Source organism: Oryctolagus cuniculus, chromosome 2 (assembly GCF_964237555.1).
Source record: "Oryctolagus cuniculus chromosome 2, mOryCun1.1, whole genome shotgun sequence".
Taxonomy (NCBI): Eukaryota; Metazoa; Chordata; class Mammalia; order Lagomorpha; family Leporidae; genus Oryctolagus; species Oryctolagus cuniculus.
In genome coordinates, this window is record NC_091433.1 from 155,712,629 (window position 1) to 155,730,401 (window position 17,773).

At 51.3% G+C, this 17,773-nt stretch overlaps 1 protein-coding gene across 3 annotated transcripts in view; it reads left to right on the top strand.

The window, feature by feature from the left end:
* Window positions 1-15,745, top strand: part of STPG4 (sperm-tail PG-rich repeat containing 4) — a 50,832-nt gene extending 35,087 nt beyond the window's left edge. The window contains exons 6-8 of one of the 3 annotated variants that reach the window (XR_011386656.1): window positions 4,692-5,403; window positions 7,980-8,135; window positions 12,126-12,230. Coding sequence is in view for 1 of the 3 variants with exons in the window: in XM_002709726.4 (XP_002709772.2) it covers window positions 12,126-12,230; window positions 15,603-15,719 (222 nt within the window). In the remaining 2 variants the exon portion in view is untranslated. Of the gene's footprint in view, window positions 1-4,691; window positions 5,404-7,979; window positions 8,136-12,125; window positions 12,231-15,602 lie in introns of those variants that run through there. The other 2 variants (XR_007916514.2, XM_002709726.4) reach the window with 2 other exon arrangements.
* The last annotated feature ends 2,028 nt before the right edge of the window (window positions 15,746-17,773 follow it).

The following is a 17,773-nucleotide window of genomic DNA, read 5'->3' on the forward strand; positions in this document are numbered from 1 at the left end:
GGGTGGAGATTTGGTATTCTCTTTTCTTTTCTTTTCTTTTCTTTTATTTCTTTTCTTTTCTTTTTAGAGAGAGAGTTACAGACAGAGTGAGGGAGAGACAAAGAGAAAGGTCTTTCATCCATTAGTTCACCCCCACAATGGCCACAATGGCCTAAGCCAGGCCAGGCTGAAGGCAGGGAGCCAGGCACTCCATGCAGGTCTCCCATGTGAGTGGCAGGGACACCACTACTTGGGCCGTCTTCTGCTGTTTCCCAGGCACACCAGCACAGAGCTGGATTGGAAGTGGAGCAGCTGGGACTCCAACGGGTGCTCACATGAGATGCTGGCATCACAGGCGACAGCTTCCCCGCTGTGCCATGATACCAGGCAGTGGCATCTTCTTTCCTCCTTTTCCTTTTCCTCTTCCTCCCCTTCTTCTTTATTTTTTTTTAATGTCTTAGTTTTTCTCCAGTGTGTTTTGTCTGTGGTTGCATGGTGAGGTCCTGGTACTATTTGAGCCCTGTTGACTTTAGACAGGTTGCCTCATTGTTGGTCTATGTAAAACCTATAAGCACCTTTTGGATCTGACCTACCATATAGACCTATAGACGTTCACCAGACCCCTTTAACCACTCTTGAGGACAAGGGTATGCAACATACATGCAGGTGCACACCTCTCCTCCTCTCTTTCCATCAGAATCTGTTAATCAGTTATGCGTACAGTCCCAAAGAGCAGCCTATTAAAAATGAATAGTAACTGCATGAAGGGTTACCAGATTCCTATGTGGTTTTTCAGTCGTAAAAAGTACGTTGACTTTGAACTTAAAAGTCCTCTAGGACCTTGTGTGCCCAAGGGCCCCTCAAAGTGGAGGAGATGTTAACAATTGCTTAGCACAAGCCAACACCATGCAACTTTCTTGTTTGCATCAGAGATTTGGTTCATGAATTACATTTTGAGTCCAGAATGTGGTGGCTTTCAGGAGAAGCAGTTGGTATGGAATTTGTCCAGTTGGCAAATATTTTTCAATCTTCTAGTTACCCATTCAAGGTGGTATACTGACTGGCTGTTCTGTTATTGCTGAAATAATCAGTAATTATTATTTTATCCACAGGAAAGACAATGAGGAGAGTATTTATGGGTGTATTTTGGGGTATGGCCAGAGGACATGTTTGACAATAAGTAAAAAAGGCCATTTTCATGCACAGGGAAAATCACAGTGGCAGGCCGGCGCCGCGGTTCACTAGGCTAATCCTCCACCTTGTGGCGCCGGCACACTGGGTTCTAGTCCTGGTCGGGGCGCCGGATTCTGTCCCGATTGCCCCTCTTCCAGGCCAGCTCTCTGCTGTGGCCTGGGAGTGCAGTAGAGGATGGCCCAAGTGCTTGGGCCCTGCACCCCATGGGAGACCAGGAGAAGCACCTGGCTCCTGCCTTCGGATCAGCCTGGTGCACCGGCCGCAGCGCGCCGGCCGCGGCGGCCATTGGAGGGTGAACCAACGGCAAAGGAAGACCTTTCTCTCTGTCTCTCTCTCACTGTCCACTCTGCTTGTCAAAAAAAAAAAAAAAAAAAAAATCACATTGGCAATTCCTACCAACCACCCCTTGCACTCAGCACCTTGCTAAAGGCCACATCTCTTACCGCAGTGCTTTTCAAGAGGCAAATGATACCACGAGGAAACTCTCCTCTCCTTCAAGAGAACGGGACAAAGGAAAACTGGTCACTTGTGGTTTCCCCTCCCCTTTAAAAGAGGTGTACTGCTTTTTATATAAGTAACCCACATAAGGCTCCTGCTCCAACTAACATCTGCGTGATTGTATCCCCTCCTGAATGTGTTTCAGATGATGGGCATCACGCATATAGGATATTCTGCACAGTTTCTTCCAACACACAGGCGCTCCTGATGACTTTATTTCTAACTCCTGTTAGGATTAGGAGGCGTGAGGAAAATTCTATGTTTCTAAACTTATGTTCTCCACAGCTCCTGCTGTGTGGCCCACAGAGACCAGTGCTTCTCTTGTAGATTGCTGGTGGGTGTATACAGGCCCCTAGAAGCCATTTGACAATTTGTTCCACACTGTCAGAAGTGCATTTGTGTATGTGTGTGTGTGGGGGGGGGGGGTCTCTCTCTTCCAGTCCACTAATTCCTCTTGGAGAAAACCCTCCCAACATAACCGTCTTGAATACAGATATTCAGCTCTACAGAGATACCATTAAGGGATTATTTGTAACGGCAAGGGAACAACAGAAACAATTCAGTGCCCAGCAGAAGGGAAATCATTTTGAAAAAAACCTATTAAGTATTCACTCAAAGGAATATTTTGCAGTCATTTAAACAATTACTGTGAAAATTACAAAATAGCACCAGAAGTGTTTACGATGTAATATGCAATGAAACATGCAGGTGAAAAATCGATATGTATATTATGATTAAAGTAGTGTAAGACAAAGAGTGTGTATAAATAAACTGAAATGCACCAAAACGCTCGCAGTGGCTGTGCCCTGACTAAAGGTGGCAATTTGTCTCCTTTCTCTCCCATTACTCTTCTAATCTTTCAAAATGCAATTTTCAAAGGCGGCCAGTAGATCGTGTTGGAGGAAAGGAGCCTGCAGAACAGTCAGTGTGAGAACATTGTGTTGCTTCCATCAAAGTCGTCCCACTGCCACCCCTCACGGGGGCTCAGCGAGTTCCAGGAGGTTGGGTCTCCCGTGACCCCTCATAGTTAGGAGTTCCCACAGATTGATTGATTGATTTGAAAGGCAAAGCTACAGAGAGAGAGAGCTTACATCCTCTAGCTTACATCCCAAACCAGGAGCCTGGGACTCCATGTGGGTCTCCCATGTGGATGACAGGGGCCCAACCACTTGGGCCATCTGCTGCTGCTTTCCTGGGAGCATTAGCAGGGAGCAGCTGGGACTTGAACGTTGCCCACAGGGTATGCTGGTGTAGCAGGCGGCAGCTTAACCTGCTGAGCCATGAGGCCAGTGCCCCACCTCCACGCAGGATCCGCCTTCCTGCTAATGGGCACTCAAGGGGGCAGCAGGTGATGGCTCAAGTGCCTGGTCCCTGCTACCCACGTGGAAGACCTGAATGGAGTTTCAGCTCCTGGCTTTGGCCTGGCCCAGCCCTGGCTGTGAGGGCGCATTTGAGAAGTGAACCAGCAGATGGAAAGTGTCTTTCTCTCTCTGTCACTCTGCCTTTCAAATAAATAAATACATAAACGAAAGAAAGTAACTAAGCAAAGAGTTTAAAATCCCATGAGGAGCAGAAAAATAATTTAGAAACATGGTCAGATTGAATTAAGAGGAAAATTCATTTCTGCCTGCATGGAATCTGGAATATAAGATGCTTAAAGTAGTTCCTGTCTCAGTCTCCTCAAAGAAACTGAGAAAAATAAAGCATTTCAAATTCAGCAGCAGATATGCTCAGATTTTAAGAAAAAAATATCCAATATGGAAAGTTTTGTCTTTTTTTTTTCCTTATTTATTTTGAAAGAGCTATACAGAGAGGGAGAGACAGAGACAGAGAGAGGTCTTCCATCCACTTGGTCACTCCCCAGACGGTGTCAACAGTCAGCTGTTGGCTAGGCCAAAGCCAAGAGCTTCATCCAGGTCTCCCAAGTGGGTGGCAGGGGCCCAAACTCTTGGTCCATCTGCTGCATTTCCCAGGCCGTTAGCAGGGAGCTGGATCAGAAGCGGAGCAGCCAGGACACAAACTGGCGCCCATATGGGATGGGTGTTGCAAGTGGTGGCTTTACTTGCTATGTCACAATGCCAGTCTCTGGAAACTTTGCTTCTTAAAAAAAGCTCACACACCTTTTCCACTGGAGTCATGTAGGATGACATGTATGGAGTCACGGATGGGCAGTCCAGGGAGTGTGAGTGTCCCACCGAGAGCTTCTTTCTTGTAATAGTATCTTGGAGCAGGAAAGAGATGAAACATAATAGCATCATGGTGGCATGGTGTGTTGGTTTCCTGCCAGCATAATTGAGTACCGCGGCCAGGATGAGCAGGGTGGGCAGTGGCTCAGACCTGGGGCCCGAGTTCCTGGTCAGAAGCACTGTTTCAGGTTTCAGGCAATCCTGGGGCCACTGCTCTTGCTGCGGGTCCCTGGGAAAGAGAGAGCAGGGCACTGAGCACCCAGGCGGCGCTGGATTCCCCGGGCATCCCTGGCACACGGGCGCCGGTAAAAACTGCCCCTTTTCTGGAGGGGCAGGTTAGTGATCACTCGCTGTGGCCCTGCCCACACTGCAGCCTCCCTGGAACCCCAGATGGCCACTCTGCCCCTCTGCAGAAACAAACGGTACCGAGGGGGACTTCCCAGGTGCGGCCAAGTTTTACTTACCCAGTGGCAGTAACTCTGGACGCTTGCCTGGGGCCGCCATCTGATCCGGCAGCATGTGTGTCTCCCTTCTCTTCGGAACCTGTGGAGCGGTGCTCACGGAACTCCAGCCCTTTCCGAACTGGTGGGCCCTGCCACTGGCCTCCTCCTGAATTCCTGGAGCTGTGGTGCCCAGTGTGTCCCTGTACCCAGCCCGACCCAGGAGTCTTCCTCGCCAGACAGTGGACTCCCGCCTGCCAGAGGCAGCGTACTGAGTACTCCCCCACCCCACCCCCCCGTAGTAATTTCAGCTTCTGTTCCTTACCTCTTGGGTTTTCTGTGTCTGTTTAGACATTTGGGGCCACAAGCGTATTTCTGGCCCTTTCTTTAACAGGATCCACTGAAAGCTGTTTGTGCCTGGGATGCAAGGGGACAGACCCAGTGCTCTGTCTAGGTTGCCTTCAGCTTGTGGTTTTAAAGAAAAGAGCGAGAGCTAGGTATTGCATCTTTCCAGCACCGGGAAGCGAGGTCGGTGCCCGGCCCTGGCTCCCACGTGAGGCGCCCACTCGCTGGCTTCTCGCCCCGTTGAGCCTCACTCTCTCATCTGCTGAATGGAGGCGACAGTGTGAGTTTCAAGTGACCATGCACGGGAGCCAGTGGTGGCTGCGGGGCTGGGGCAGTGCTCTGGGCAGCTCCGTGGGGAGCTGCTGGTGGGCGGCCCTGCAGCCTGCGTGCTGAGCCCGTTTCAGGTCAGGCTGGATCAACCTGTTTCGGACCAACCTTTCAAGCCCAGCACCTGCGGGCGGGGGTTTCCACCTGCTCCCGCCTCGGACAGGAAGGCTTCAAACCCGTGAGGTGTGCAGAGACTGGAAGCACTTGGCGACACGTAATCGTTTACATCTGCAACCAAACTGGAAAAGATGCTCTGAGGGTTACTTACTAATACACCTGAGAAAAGCAACACACTGTGACCGACAAGAGGCCAGCTCCCTCACTACAGGCCTAGGAAAGCGTCCTTTCACAGTCACTCCGCGTGTCTTTGGTGCCTGGAGTCTTCACCTGAGAAGTGGAGTGTGTGCACTTTCCGGAGAGATGATTTTATAAAAGTGAGTTTAGCAAATCCAAGTTTCCTATAGAGAATGATTTGGTCATGTTGAGAGTTTTGCTCCATAGTTTATTTTTCTTATGCATTCAGTGGAGGATGGCCCGAGTACTTGGGCCCTGCACCCCATGGGAGACCAGAATAAGTACCTGGCTCCTGCCTCCAGATCAGTGCAGTGCGCGGCCACGGCGGCCATTGGAGGGTGAACCAACGGCAAAGGAAGACCTTTCTCTCTGTCTCTCTCTCTCTCTCACTGTCCACTCTGCCTGTCCAAAAAAAAAATTTTTTTTTTTAAGTGAAAGGTGAAATTTTATAATACAGTCTTCCCTTGGGGGGACTGGCTCCAGGACGCCCAAGGGTATCAAACTCCTCAGATACTCAAATCCCTTATATAACAAGGTGTAGTGTCTGCACACCACCTATGCAGTCCTCTTATCACTTTAAATCCGCTCTAGATTGCCTATGCTTCCTAACACGGTGCAAATGCTAAATGAATAGTTGTTACCCTGTATTGTTTAGGGAATAATGACAAGGAAAAAAGGGTGAACATGTTCAGTACAGACACATTTTTAAAAATTCTCTGATTTAAAAAAAAAATAATTTGAGGGGCCGGCGCTGTGGCTCATTTGGTTAATCCTCCGCCTGCGGTGCTGGCATCCCATATGGGCGCCGGGTTCTAGTTTCAGCTGCTCCTCTTCCAGTCCAGCTCTCTGCTGTGGCCCGGGAGGGCAGTGGAGGATGGCCCAAGTGCTTGGGCCCTGCACCTACATGGGAGACCAGGAGGAAGCACCTGGCTCCTGGTTTCGGATTGGTTCAGTGCCAGCCGTGGTGGCCATTTGGGGAGTGAACCAACGGAAGGAAGACTTTTCTCTCTGTCTCTCTCACTGTCTACATCTCTACCTGTCAAATAAATAAAAAATAAATAAATAATTTGAAAGGGAGAGGGACAGAGAGACAGAACTCTCCCATTCACTAGTTCACTTCCCAAACGTCTGCAACACCTGGGGCTGGGCCCTCCGCTGGGTCTCCCACACAGGTGGCGGGGACCCAACTTGGTGAGCCACACCTGCTGCCCTCCAGGGTACTCAAGAGCAGGAGGTTGGACAGAGCGGAGCGGGGCCTGGAGCCAGGCATTCAGTTACAGGGGTGGGTGTTCTCTGAAGCACCCTAACCACTACACCAGATGTCTGCTCCCAGACGTAATTTTCGGAAAACTGTTTTTGATCCGTGGTTGGCTGAATCTGTGGCTGTGGAGCCTGTGGAAACAGGACAGACTCAACTCCTTAAAAGTCCCTTCTCGAGGTGTCACCTGGCAGCGACACACATTTAGGACAGCCACGTGTCACCTGAGTGCCTGGGCTTGACACCTGCTTCCAGCTCCCTGCTGATGTGGACCCTGAGGGATAACCGGAGATGGCCCAAGTGACTGAGCTTCTGCTACCCACCTGGGAGACCCGGATTGAGTCCTGGGCTCCAGGCTCTGCCTCCCAGCCCTGGCTGCTGCCAGCATTTGGAGCATGAGCCAGCCTCCCTCTGTGTGTATTCTGCGTCTCAAATGCATAGTAACAATAACACTAGATTAAATCCCTTCTTAATGTTAACATTGTTGTTGCCATCATTAACGTGGCTCACACCCTCCAACACTGCCTGCTTCCTGGCTGACCCTGTGCATTGCTCTCACGAGTTCTTCCCTCCCTCTCCTCCCATGTCCCTACCTTTCTTCCAGGGATGGTTCTAGAGCCCCTCTTCCGTCAGACCTTCTCACACCACGCCCCACCCCCACCCCACCTCTCTTCACTGTGAGCTCATCATCAGCCCTCCTGCTTGGTACTGTCTGCGCAATCTATGAGTTACTCTGTGAGGGTCTGCTTGTCCTGTTGTTTCATTCCTGTAGCATTAATGTTTTCTGAAGTTTTGTCTCTGTCTTCACAATCCACTTGCGGTGCCCCTGAACTGATGATTCCACACTAAATTTTTTTTTATTTGACAGAGTTATAGACAGTGAGAGAGAGAAAGAGAAAGGTCTTCCTTCCGTTGGTTCACTCCCCAAATGGCTGCCACAGCTGGCGCTGTGCCGATCCAAAGCCAGGAGCCAGGTGCTTCCTCCTGGTCTCCCATGCGGGTGCAGGGCCCAAGCACTTGGGCCATCCTCCACTGCCCTCCCGGGCCACAGCAGAGAGCTGGCCTGGAAGAGGGGCAACCGGGACAGAATCCGGCGCCCATATGGGCTGCCAGTGCTGCAGGCGGAGGATTAACCAAATGAGCCATAGCACTGGTCCCATTAAATATTTTTTTTAACATCTACCAGCATCCCTACTGCAAATATCCTGCACTCAGAAGGTTTCAGAGACTGTTTATGGATTTGATTTGTGAAGCTCTGTTTTAATGGGGTCTGACACATGCAGCCTGGCTGTAGCCCTGAACCCCTAACCCCCTGGGTCATCCGTGGTTCAGAAAGCTGAATGGGAGAGAAGAGATGAAGATAGCCCAGCAACCACTAATCATCTGTGCTTTGGTCTTCTCTGCTGATGCAATCAGCGCAGGCCGGTCAGCACTTTTTATCTTATTTTTGCAATGCAGTGAGTCTGTCCCAGCAGGTTCAGATGAGTACCAGCCCTCTCTCCAGGCGCTTCCTCAGGACCTGCCTTCACCTTCCCTGTCTCTGCGTCCCACACAAACCCTTCCTCCCGCTGCTCGATCAGCAAGTCCCCGTGGTTCTTCAGTCTCAGCTCAAAGGTACTTCATCAAGGGGCTTCTCGGGCCCTGGGCCAGGCCCTGCTCTACTGTGTACCCTGTCCACCCTCTTCAGAACCCACACATTTGTGATTTTTTTTTTTTTTTTTTTTTTTTTTTTTTTTTTTTGGTAAGCCCCATGCCAGTCAGAAATGCACGCCTTTCTCGTCAGTTAGGACGAAGTTCTCTCCTGCGTGAAGCAGGGGCTGCAGGCAGCTTGGGGCTGGTGTGGCAGATCCACAGCATTTGATTCCTCCCACATGCTGCTCTGCTGGGCACGGCTTCCAGTCCCCTGGTCCCGGACAGCAGAGAACACAGAGCCAGCTAGGAAGAAGCACTCTGTGCCCTCTCCATGCAGGTGCAGGGCCCAAGAACCTGGGCTGCCTTCCACTGCTTTCCCAGGCCACAGCAGAGAGCTGGATTGGAAGTGGAGCAGCTGGGACTTGAACCGGTGCCCACATGGGATGCCGGCGGTGCAGGTGGCTGCTTTATCTGCTATGCCACAGTGCTGGCCCCTAAGTTGATAATTTTTTATGTCCCGCAAATGATGTTATAAATAATCCATATGGTCCTGGCACAAAAGGTTTCCCACCCCTGAATAGGATACCTGTCTCTCTCCTACCCTTCCTGCTGGCTTTTTCTTTCTCTTTGGACTCCCTTTTCTCCTTTACCTAATTTAATCAATCTATACATTCAGTATAATTATATTTTCAATATTTTTTCAAGAGTTAGTTATTTGAAAATCAGGGTTAGAGAGAGAGAGAGAGAGAGAGAGAGAGAGAGAGAGAGAGAGAGAGAGAAGTGCCAAGAGAGCGTAAGCACAATCTTCCATTTGTTAGTTCACTTCCAAGGTGGCTGCAATGGGCAGGGCTGGGCCAGCCCAAAGCCAGGAGCCAGGAGCTTCATCCTGGTCTCCAACTTGGGGGGCAGGGGCCCAAGCACTTGGACCATCCTCCGCTGCTTTTCCCAGGCCACCAGCAGGGACTCAAACCGGCACCCATATGGGATGCTGGCATCACAGTGGCAGCTTCACCCACTATGCCACAATGCTGGCCCCAGCATAATTATTTTAAGAGCACGCATGTTCAATGTATAAAAATTAGAAACTAAAAATAACCCCCCCCAAATTTTTTTCCTTTTGTACTTAATATGCTACCACCTAGAGAAGACTGAGCGAATACACCTTGTAGTAATCCCATTCTAAGTGTTTTTTTTTTTTTTTTTTTTAAGATTTATTTATCCATTTGAAAGTCAGAGTTACACAGAGAGACGAGGGGCAGAGAGAGAGAGGTCCTCCATCTACTGGATCATTCCCCAGTCGGCTGCAAAGGTCGGAGCTGCGCCGATCCAAAGCCAGGATTCAGGAGCTTCTTCCAGATCTCCCACGTGGGTGCAGGGGCCCAAGCACTTGGGCCATCTTCTACTGCTTTCCCAGGCCATAGCAGAGAGCTGGATCAGAAATGGAGCAGCCGGGACTCGAACCAGTGCCCATATAGAGTGCTGGCACTGCAGGCAGCGGCCTCACCCACTACACCACAGCACCAGCACCCCCCAAGTATATTTTATGCATTTTCTAAGCTTCCATTTTTTCACTTAATAAATATTTGCAATGACTTTTTTAAATAATTATTTTTATTTATTTGAAAGTCAGAGTTACAGAGAAGTAGAGGCAGAGAGAGAGAGAGAGAGGTCGGGGCTGGTGGGTAAAGCTACCACCTGCAGTGCCAGCATCCCATAGGGGCACTGGTTCAAGTCCCAGCTGCTCCACTTCTGACCCATCTCTCTGCTATGGCCTGGGAAAGTAGTGGAAGATGGTCTAAGTACTTGGGCCCCTGTACCCACATGGGAGACCCGGAAGAATCTCCTGGCTCCTGGCTTCAGATCAGCACAGCTCTGGCTGTTGCAGCCAACTGGGGAGTAGGCCAGCGGAAGGAAGACCTCCCTCTCTCTGCTTCTCCTTCTCTCTGTGTAACTCTGATTTTCAAATAAATAAATCTTTAAAAAGAGAGAGAGAGAGAGAGAGAGAGAGAGGTATCTTCTATCCGCTGGTTCACTCCCCAAATGACCACAATGGCTGGAGCTGAGCTGATCTGAAGCCAGGAGCCAGGAGCTTCTTCCAGGTCTCCCATGCAGATGCAGGGGCCTAAGCACTTGGGCCATCTTCTACTGTTTTCCCAGGCCAAAGCAAGAGCTGGATTGGAAGGGGAGCAGCCAAGATTCAAACCTGCGCCCATATGGGATGCTGGCACTGCAGGCTGGGGCTTTAACCCACTGCACCATAGCACCGGCCCCAACAATGACTTTGTTTATTAAAATGTTTATTAAAATTCAACACTGGCTGGCTGGGTGAAAAGGTCATTATTTATTTAGCCAGGTATGTATCATCGGCCATTTAGTATTTCCAGTTTTTCACTTTTGGAAGCAGTGTCACAGTGAGTATCTCTGGGGGTAAATGTTTGCACAGACCCGCGATTGCCTGGGTCAGCATGGTAAACGTGGAGTGTTTTTAGCTTCGTCTTGTGAAAACCTTCAGCTCGCACACAACGCAGATGGAATACGATGACTGAGCCCTCAAGGACCCATTCAGCAATGACCAACTCCTGCCCAGTTTCCTTTCAACTCTGCTCCTGCCTGCTTGGCCCAGTTCCCGCTTTTTTAGAAACAGATACAAAAACAATGCCAGAAGACTCTATTTTGTGCCCTGTCCCACCCCTGGCCATTGGGAAACGGGAGAGGAAGGGAATGGAGGATGCCCGCAGCACGCCCGCGTCACGCAGCGCCGTTTCGGCCGTGCCCCTTCCCCTGCCACAGCCGCGCAGGACTCGGCACGTCTCTCCTGGGTTCCTGCCGCCTCCTGACCCGGCTCCTCTCCTCTCTCCCTCTGGATAGACCTGGATGTGCGTAAGCCATCCGTGTCTTTCCAGCTTGCACTCCAGAAAGGCTGATCAAATTTACACTCCCATCAGCATCCCTTCCGTTCCCGTCCCCCCTTCCTCTCTCTCTCTCTCTCTCTCTCTCTCTCTCTCTCTCTCTCTGTTTTCCTAGCCAACTCCTCCCCCCACAAAAAAGAGATCTCATTTTTTAATTAGAATTTTTTGGCTCTGAATGAGGCTAAAGCCCTCTCTCCCCCAGTTTGCTAACTGAACATTTGTAAGTCCTCTTTGTGAATCACCTTTCGCTCACTTTCCTATTGTCTTTGCCCCCTGTTATGTGTGTTCATTCATGTTAGTCTTAGAGCGTTGTGCTTCTATCAGTGAGTTGCTGTGGATACTTTCTTGGATTGAGATAGCAGAGGGCAGTTACATGAAAGAGTGAGTGTGTTTTAGACAGCTAACAGTTCAAAGCAACAAGTCACCATTAACAGTGGGACAAGGTTGGTGCCAGGCACGCAGATGTGCGAAGGGGGCTCATGGGTGTTGGGGACCCTGACAGGGACAATGAAACTTCTCCAGGCCACTGAGTCTCATTCAGTCCTCACTGTCACAGGACGGTAAAGAAGGTAGGGCAGGTGTGACTCCCATTTCCCAGGTCATATCTTAATAAGATCTCTTGAGCCCAAATCTAGCGGTTTTGCTGGCATAGCACACTGAGTCACGTTTGTTTGTGGACGACCAAGAGAACATGAAAATACATCAGATGTTGTGGAACAGGTGTTTGGCTCAGCAGTTGATGCCTGCATCCCATATCAGAGTGCCTGCATGTGTCCTGGCTACTCAGCTTCTGGTCTGGCTTCCTGCTGATGTGCAGGGAGGCAGCAGGTGTTGGCTCACCGCCTGGGTCCCTGCCACCCTTGTGAAAAACCCCAGTTGAGTTCCTGGCTTCTGGCTTTGGGCTGACCCAGCCACAGCTGTTGTGGCCTTCTGAGGAGCGAACCAGTGACTGGGAGACCGCTCTCTGTCTCTTAACTAAGTGGATAAACTGAAAAAATATATATCTGTATCTCAAATATTAGTCATAAAGAAATACACTTCTCTCTCTCTTAATGTTCTACAGCACGAAGGCCCGGGACCAGGTCATTATAACTTGAAAATACCACCACCAAGTTGTATTACTTCTTGTTTCCAATCCAGAGTCCCTCGGTTCCTGCCCAGCGGCTCAGTAAGTACTTAGGAGGCAGACACCCCCGACAGGGTGGCTGCCGTGCGGGTCCAATGACTGCGTGGTGTGAGGGCAGCGGTGGGCTGCAGGAGCTCTGGTTACAAACAGGCCCAGCCTACACCATCCCCTGTCGAGGCAGACAGAAGGGTTGGGCACCTGGGAGGCCTCCGCCCGCTGCAGGCTCAGAGCGGAGGCTGAGTTGTGGGTGTTTCCGCCCCCACTGCCGTCAGCCCACGGCTCTGCCCCTGGGCTTCAGGGGCTCCCCGCTCCTGCCCCGCTGCTCTGTGGGTGCGGCTCCTGCGAGCCCGAGGAAGCAGAAACATTGTTGCTGAGCCTCACAGGACCCTTAACCACTGGAGACCGGCAGGGGAGAGGCGTGTGCACCCTGCGCATGGACAGGTGGCCCGCAAGGACCCTCATGCACGGCCATGGGAAGGCAGCTCTGATTCCCACGGCCTTGTCTCAAAGCCCCCAAGACTTGCGGATGTGTTGCCCACCTGAGACAGCTGGGGAAACAGGAATACAGATTCTGCCTTGGAGACAGCAAGCCCATCCAGGAGTCGTGGAGGTGGGGCGTAGGAGGGGCCAGGCTGTGTGGTCCCCCCCGCCCCGGGCTGCCCCAAGCCCCTTTAAGAATCCCCGCCCCAGAGCTCTGGCCCTGACATGGCAGAGCACTGGGGAGGCCCTGCCCATCAGACGCACCACGGCAGGAGGCCGGCGGATCCTCGGGGGTCAGTGGCATCATCGTGATCTAGAAGCTCCTGTTTCCGGGCTCCACGGAGCTGGCATGCTCAGGAAGACTGGGTCGTACCAACCAGACTCGCAGGCGAAGCCAGATGCTTCGTGTCCATCTCAGCATCCCCCAAGGGCCCTGGTATCTGAGAGGCCCCCACTTACAGGACAGCCTGCACGGAGGGCAAGGATAACCAGATCATTTGGTGACAGCGCCATCAGGGCTGGGGGCCAGGTCTCGTGGCAGCAGCCCCTTGCTGGGTAGTCTTGCTGGGCACAGGCCCCTGTGCTGACTCTTCCGGTGCCGGCCTTCCAGGGCTGCACACGCCTGTGGCAGCCCGTTCATAGCACTAATCATCGGGGCTGCAGCTTCCTCTGACGTCGGCCCAGGACTTGATTAGATTCCCGGGCTTCTGGCAAGGGGAGACATCCTGTCAATTACAGGGGCTGCTGCAGGCCACCGGCCCCCCCTCCCCCGCCCGAGGCTGATGCTGGGCTCAGGGTAATTCTATTTTCACTCTCCCTGTCTCCTGAAGAGATAACCAGCTTTGAGGGGGGATGGAAACAAGCCGGAGATAGATCTCGACTATGGTGGGAGCTGACATAGGAGCACCTGCTGCTGGCCAGCCCAGCACTGTCTGTCTCACAGGGACCCAGGGTGCCTCACACACCACCGCCAGGCATGCACTTTTCCCTGGGCTGATGGCCCAGGGTCACGCTGAGCCATCGGTGGTGGGACTAGGACTCGAACCCAGGCCTGTCAGACTCTGAAACCCTTGCCCTAAACTGCTATACGGGTGCAGCCCCCTCCTCCCACCCAGCATTGGCAAACCCGACCTAAGACGGCGAAGTCTCACTCTATGAAAATCATGTTCATTTGCATGCTATCACCACAGAAGAAAAGCTTTATTTATTTATTTATTTATTTTTAAGTTTTTTGATTCATTTGAGAGGCGAGGTGGGGGAGAGGTCTTCCATCTGCCGGTTCACTCCCCAGATGGCCACAATGGCCAGAGCTGTGCCGATCCAAAGCCAGGAGCCAGGAGCTTCTTCTGGGTCTCCCACGTGGGTGCAGGGGCCTAAGCACTTGGACCACTTCTACTGCTTTCCCAGGCCACAGCAGAGAGCTGGATCAAAAGTGGAGCAGCTGGACTTGAACCCACGCCCATATGGGAGGCCAGCACTGCAGGAAGCAGCTTCACCTGCTACGCCACAGCGCTGGCCTCAGAAAAGCTTTCTTTAACTAATCAGCAGAACATGGGGCAGGCATTGTGCTGCAGTAGGGTAACTGCCCATTTGAGATGCCTCTCCCACCCTCACCCCCAGAGTACCTGGAACCCACCCCTGCTTCTGATCCAGCGTCCTGCTAACGCACACCCTGAAGCAGCAGATGGTGGCTCAAGTGTGGGCCCTTGCTATAGATGTGGGAGACCTGGATGGAGTTCCTGGCTCCTGGCGTTAGCCTGGCTCAGCTCTTGCTGTTGCAGGCATTGGAGGAATGAATCAGTGGATGGACTCTCTCTCTCTCTCTCTTCTCTCCCCCTTTCTCTGTCACTCTGCCTTTCAAATAAATAATCAGCAAACTTTTAAAACTGAATAATTTTTTTTCAAGTATTTCATCAAAATGAAAAAGTGACTTAAGGGGTGGATGTTGGCCTGTGGTTAATTGCTGGCATCCCACACTGGAGTATCTGGGTTTACTCCGATTCCAGCCTCCTGCCAATGCAGACCCTGGGGGGAAGCAGGTGACGGCTGCAGTGACCGGGCCCCTGTCACCCACGCGGGAGGCCCGGGTTGAGTTCTGGGCTCCTGACTTTGGCCTCGCCTGGGCCATTGCGGGAATCTGAGGAGTGAACCAGCAGAAGGGCGTTCTCTCTGTGGCTCTCTCTTAAGGAAACAAACAGGATTTAAAGTGGTTGGAACTCATGAATCCTGGAGAGAAGTTCTGATCCTGGGGTCCACGGGCCTGGTTAAGAAGCGCTTTATTGGGGTTGGCACCGTGGCTCACTTGGTTAATCCTCCGCCTGTGGTGCTGGCATCCCATATGGGCGCCGGGTTCTAGTCCCGGTTGTACCCGCATGGGAGACTGGGAGGAAGCACCTGGCTTCTGGCTTTGGGCCAGCACAGCGCACCGGCCGTAGCGGCCATTTGGGGGGTGAACCAATGGAAGGAAGACCTTTCTCTCTCTGTCTCTCACTGTCTATAACTCTGTCAAATAATAAATAAATAAATAAAGAAACACCTTATTTTCCTTTGCTGGGTCAGTGATGGAGGCACAGCCCGAGTCGGAAGCAGCGTGGTAGCCCCAGAGTGCAGCCTCTGCACCCCTTGCTGCTGGCCGGAGGGATGGCAGGGCAGGGCAGGCAGATGTTCCCTGCGGGAGCTGCCTGGCCGACTGCTCCCGGGACAAGGCTGCCTGGAGATGCGGGTGGGGCGTGACTTCTCCTCTAGCGGGCTGTGGGTGGTCTCTGGCTTGCCTCATGGTGAGTCCCGGGAGCTGGACTCACTCTATCCCATTCAAGGGTCCACCAGGTTGGCATGGCCCCTTCTCCAGCGTATCCAAGCCAGCAGCCAGCCACGGGACGCTCAGGGGTTTTGTGTCACTATCTCATCACTCTCTGTTTTCCATCCTGTTTCCAGAAAACTCCAGGCCCGGGAACATACACGTCTATAATACAGTTCCCTACGCAGTCCGCAACTGTAGCCAAAATGGGCCGAGGACACAGCCTCTTCTTCAACAACACAATGGGCTTTTAAAATAAAGCGATCCTGATGCCAAGCTACTTTGAGTTCTAGCAAGTTTTCATGCTTAGACAGCTGGGTATTGTCTTTTCTTTGGCAAGGTTTGACCACAGAGCACAGCCGATCACCCTGGGGTGACCACAATGTGCCTGCTTATCTGGGAAGTGTCATTCTGAGTCACTGTTAACACTGTCCTGGTTTGAGCAGTCAGCTCTGTGCTCACTCAGGCGTGTCTTTGAGAGGCTGCCCCTGGTGGATCCAGACCGTGTCTGCGTGGCTGTGGTCCCTCAGCCTGGATTGCAGCTGCAACAGGGCTGTAAGAACAGCACGTAACAATGATTCTGTGAGGGCACCACGATCAAGTGGGAAGCATCCTCATATACGAAACTCAAACCACTCAATAGCAAAGAAAAAAAAATCTGATTTTAAGAAATGGATGAATGACCTGAATAGACATTTTTTTCAAGAGGATATACAGGGGCTGGCGCTGTGGCGCAGCAGGTTAAAGCCCTGGCCTGCAGCATTGGCATCCCATATGGGTGCCGGTTCAAGTCCCAGCTGCTCCACTTCCGATCCAGCTCTCTGCTATAGCCTGAGAAAGCAGTAGAGGATGGCCCAACTTCTTGGGCTGCTGCACCCCCTGCATGGGAGACCTGGAAGAAGCTCCTGGCTCCTGGCTCCGGAGCTCTGGCTGTTGTAGTCATTTAGGGAGTGAACCAGTGGATGGAAGACCTCTCTCTCTCTCTCTGGCTCTACCTCTCTCTGTAACTCTTTCAAATAAATAAAATACATCTTAAAAAAGAAATAAAGAAAGAAAACATTTCCCACATCAGGGAATTAAAACAAAAGAGAGGATATACAAATGGCCAACAAGTATATGGAAAAAGTACCCTACATCACCAATCACTAGAGAAATAAAAAATCAGAAATGCAAGGAGATATCATCTCATCCCAGTTAGAATTGTTATTATCAAAAAGACAAGAAAAATAAATAAATAGCATGTACTGGCAAGGATACACACACTGTTGGTGGAAACGTCAATTAGGTTTTTTTTTTTTTTTTTTTTGACAGGCAGTGTTAAATAGTGAGAGAGAGACAGAGAGAAAGGTCTTCCTTTTCTGTTGGTTCACCCCCAAAATGGCCGCTACGGCCGGCGCACCGTGCTGATCCGAAGCCAGGAGCCAGATGCTTCTCCTGGTCTCCCATGGGGTGCAGGACCCAAGCACTTGGGCCATCCTCCACTGCACCCCCAGGCCACAGCAGAGAGCTGGCCTGGAAGAGGGGCAACTGGGACAGGATCCGGTGCCCTGACCGGGACTAGAACCCGGGGTGCCTGCGCTGCAGGCGGAGGATTATCCTAGTGAGCCGCAGCGCCGGCTGGGAACGTCAATTAGTACAGTCATTCTGTAAAACAGGATGGAGGATCCTCAAGAAACAAGAAACAGAACTTCCATGGGATGCAGCATTCCCACCACAAGGCTGATATCCATAGGAACTGAAATCAGTGTGTTGAAGAGACATGTGCACTCACGTGCTGACCGAGTGATTCGCGAAAGCCAAGACCCATCAGTCTAGGTGTCCATGAATGATGAAGGGACAAAGGAAACGGAGTATCATTCAACCCTAAGAAGAATGAATTTCAGTGACTGGTAACAACAGGGATGGAACCGGCCGACATTATATTTAGTGAAATAAGCCAAAGTCCACGTGTTCTCACCTACCTGTGGGAGCTGACACGGTGATCTCAATAAAACTGGTTACCAGACCCCTGGGAAGGGATGGTTGGTGACAGGGTGGTTAAAGAGTAGAGAGGGGAGGAGAGGAGTGACTCTGAACACTCAACAGCACAGTGGGGTATCTGTGGTTGACAACGTAATTGAATAGTTAATTGATTATTTCAAGATGGCTAGTAGAGAGGGTTTTGAATGTTCCAAACACAAAGTACTGGTATATGTATGAGAGGAGAGATATGCTAGGTACCCAGTTCTGGTCATTACACATTGTATACACTATTGAAATGTCACACTGTACCCCATAAACACTATGTCTATTTAAAAATGTGTTACAC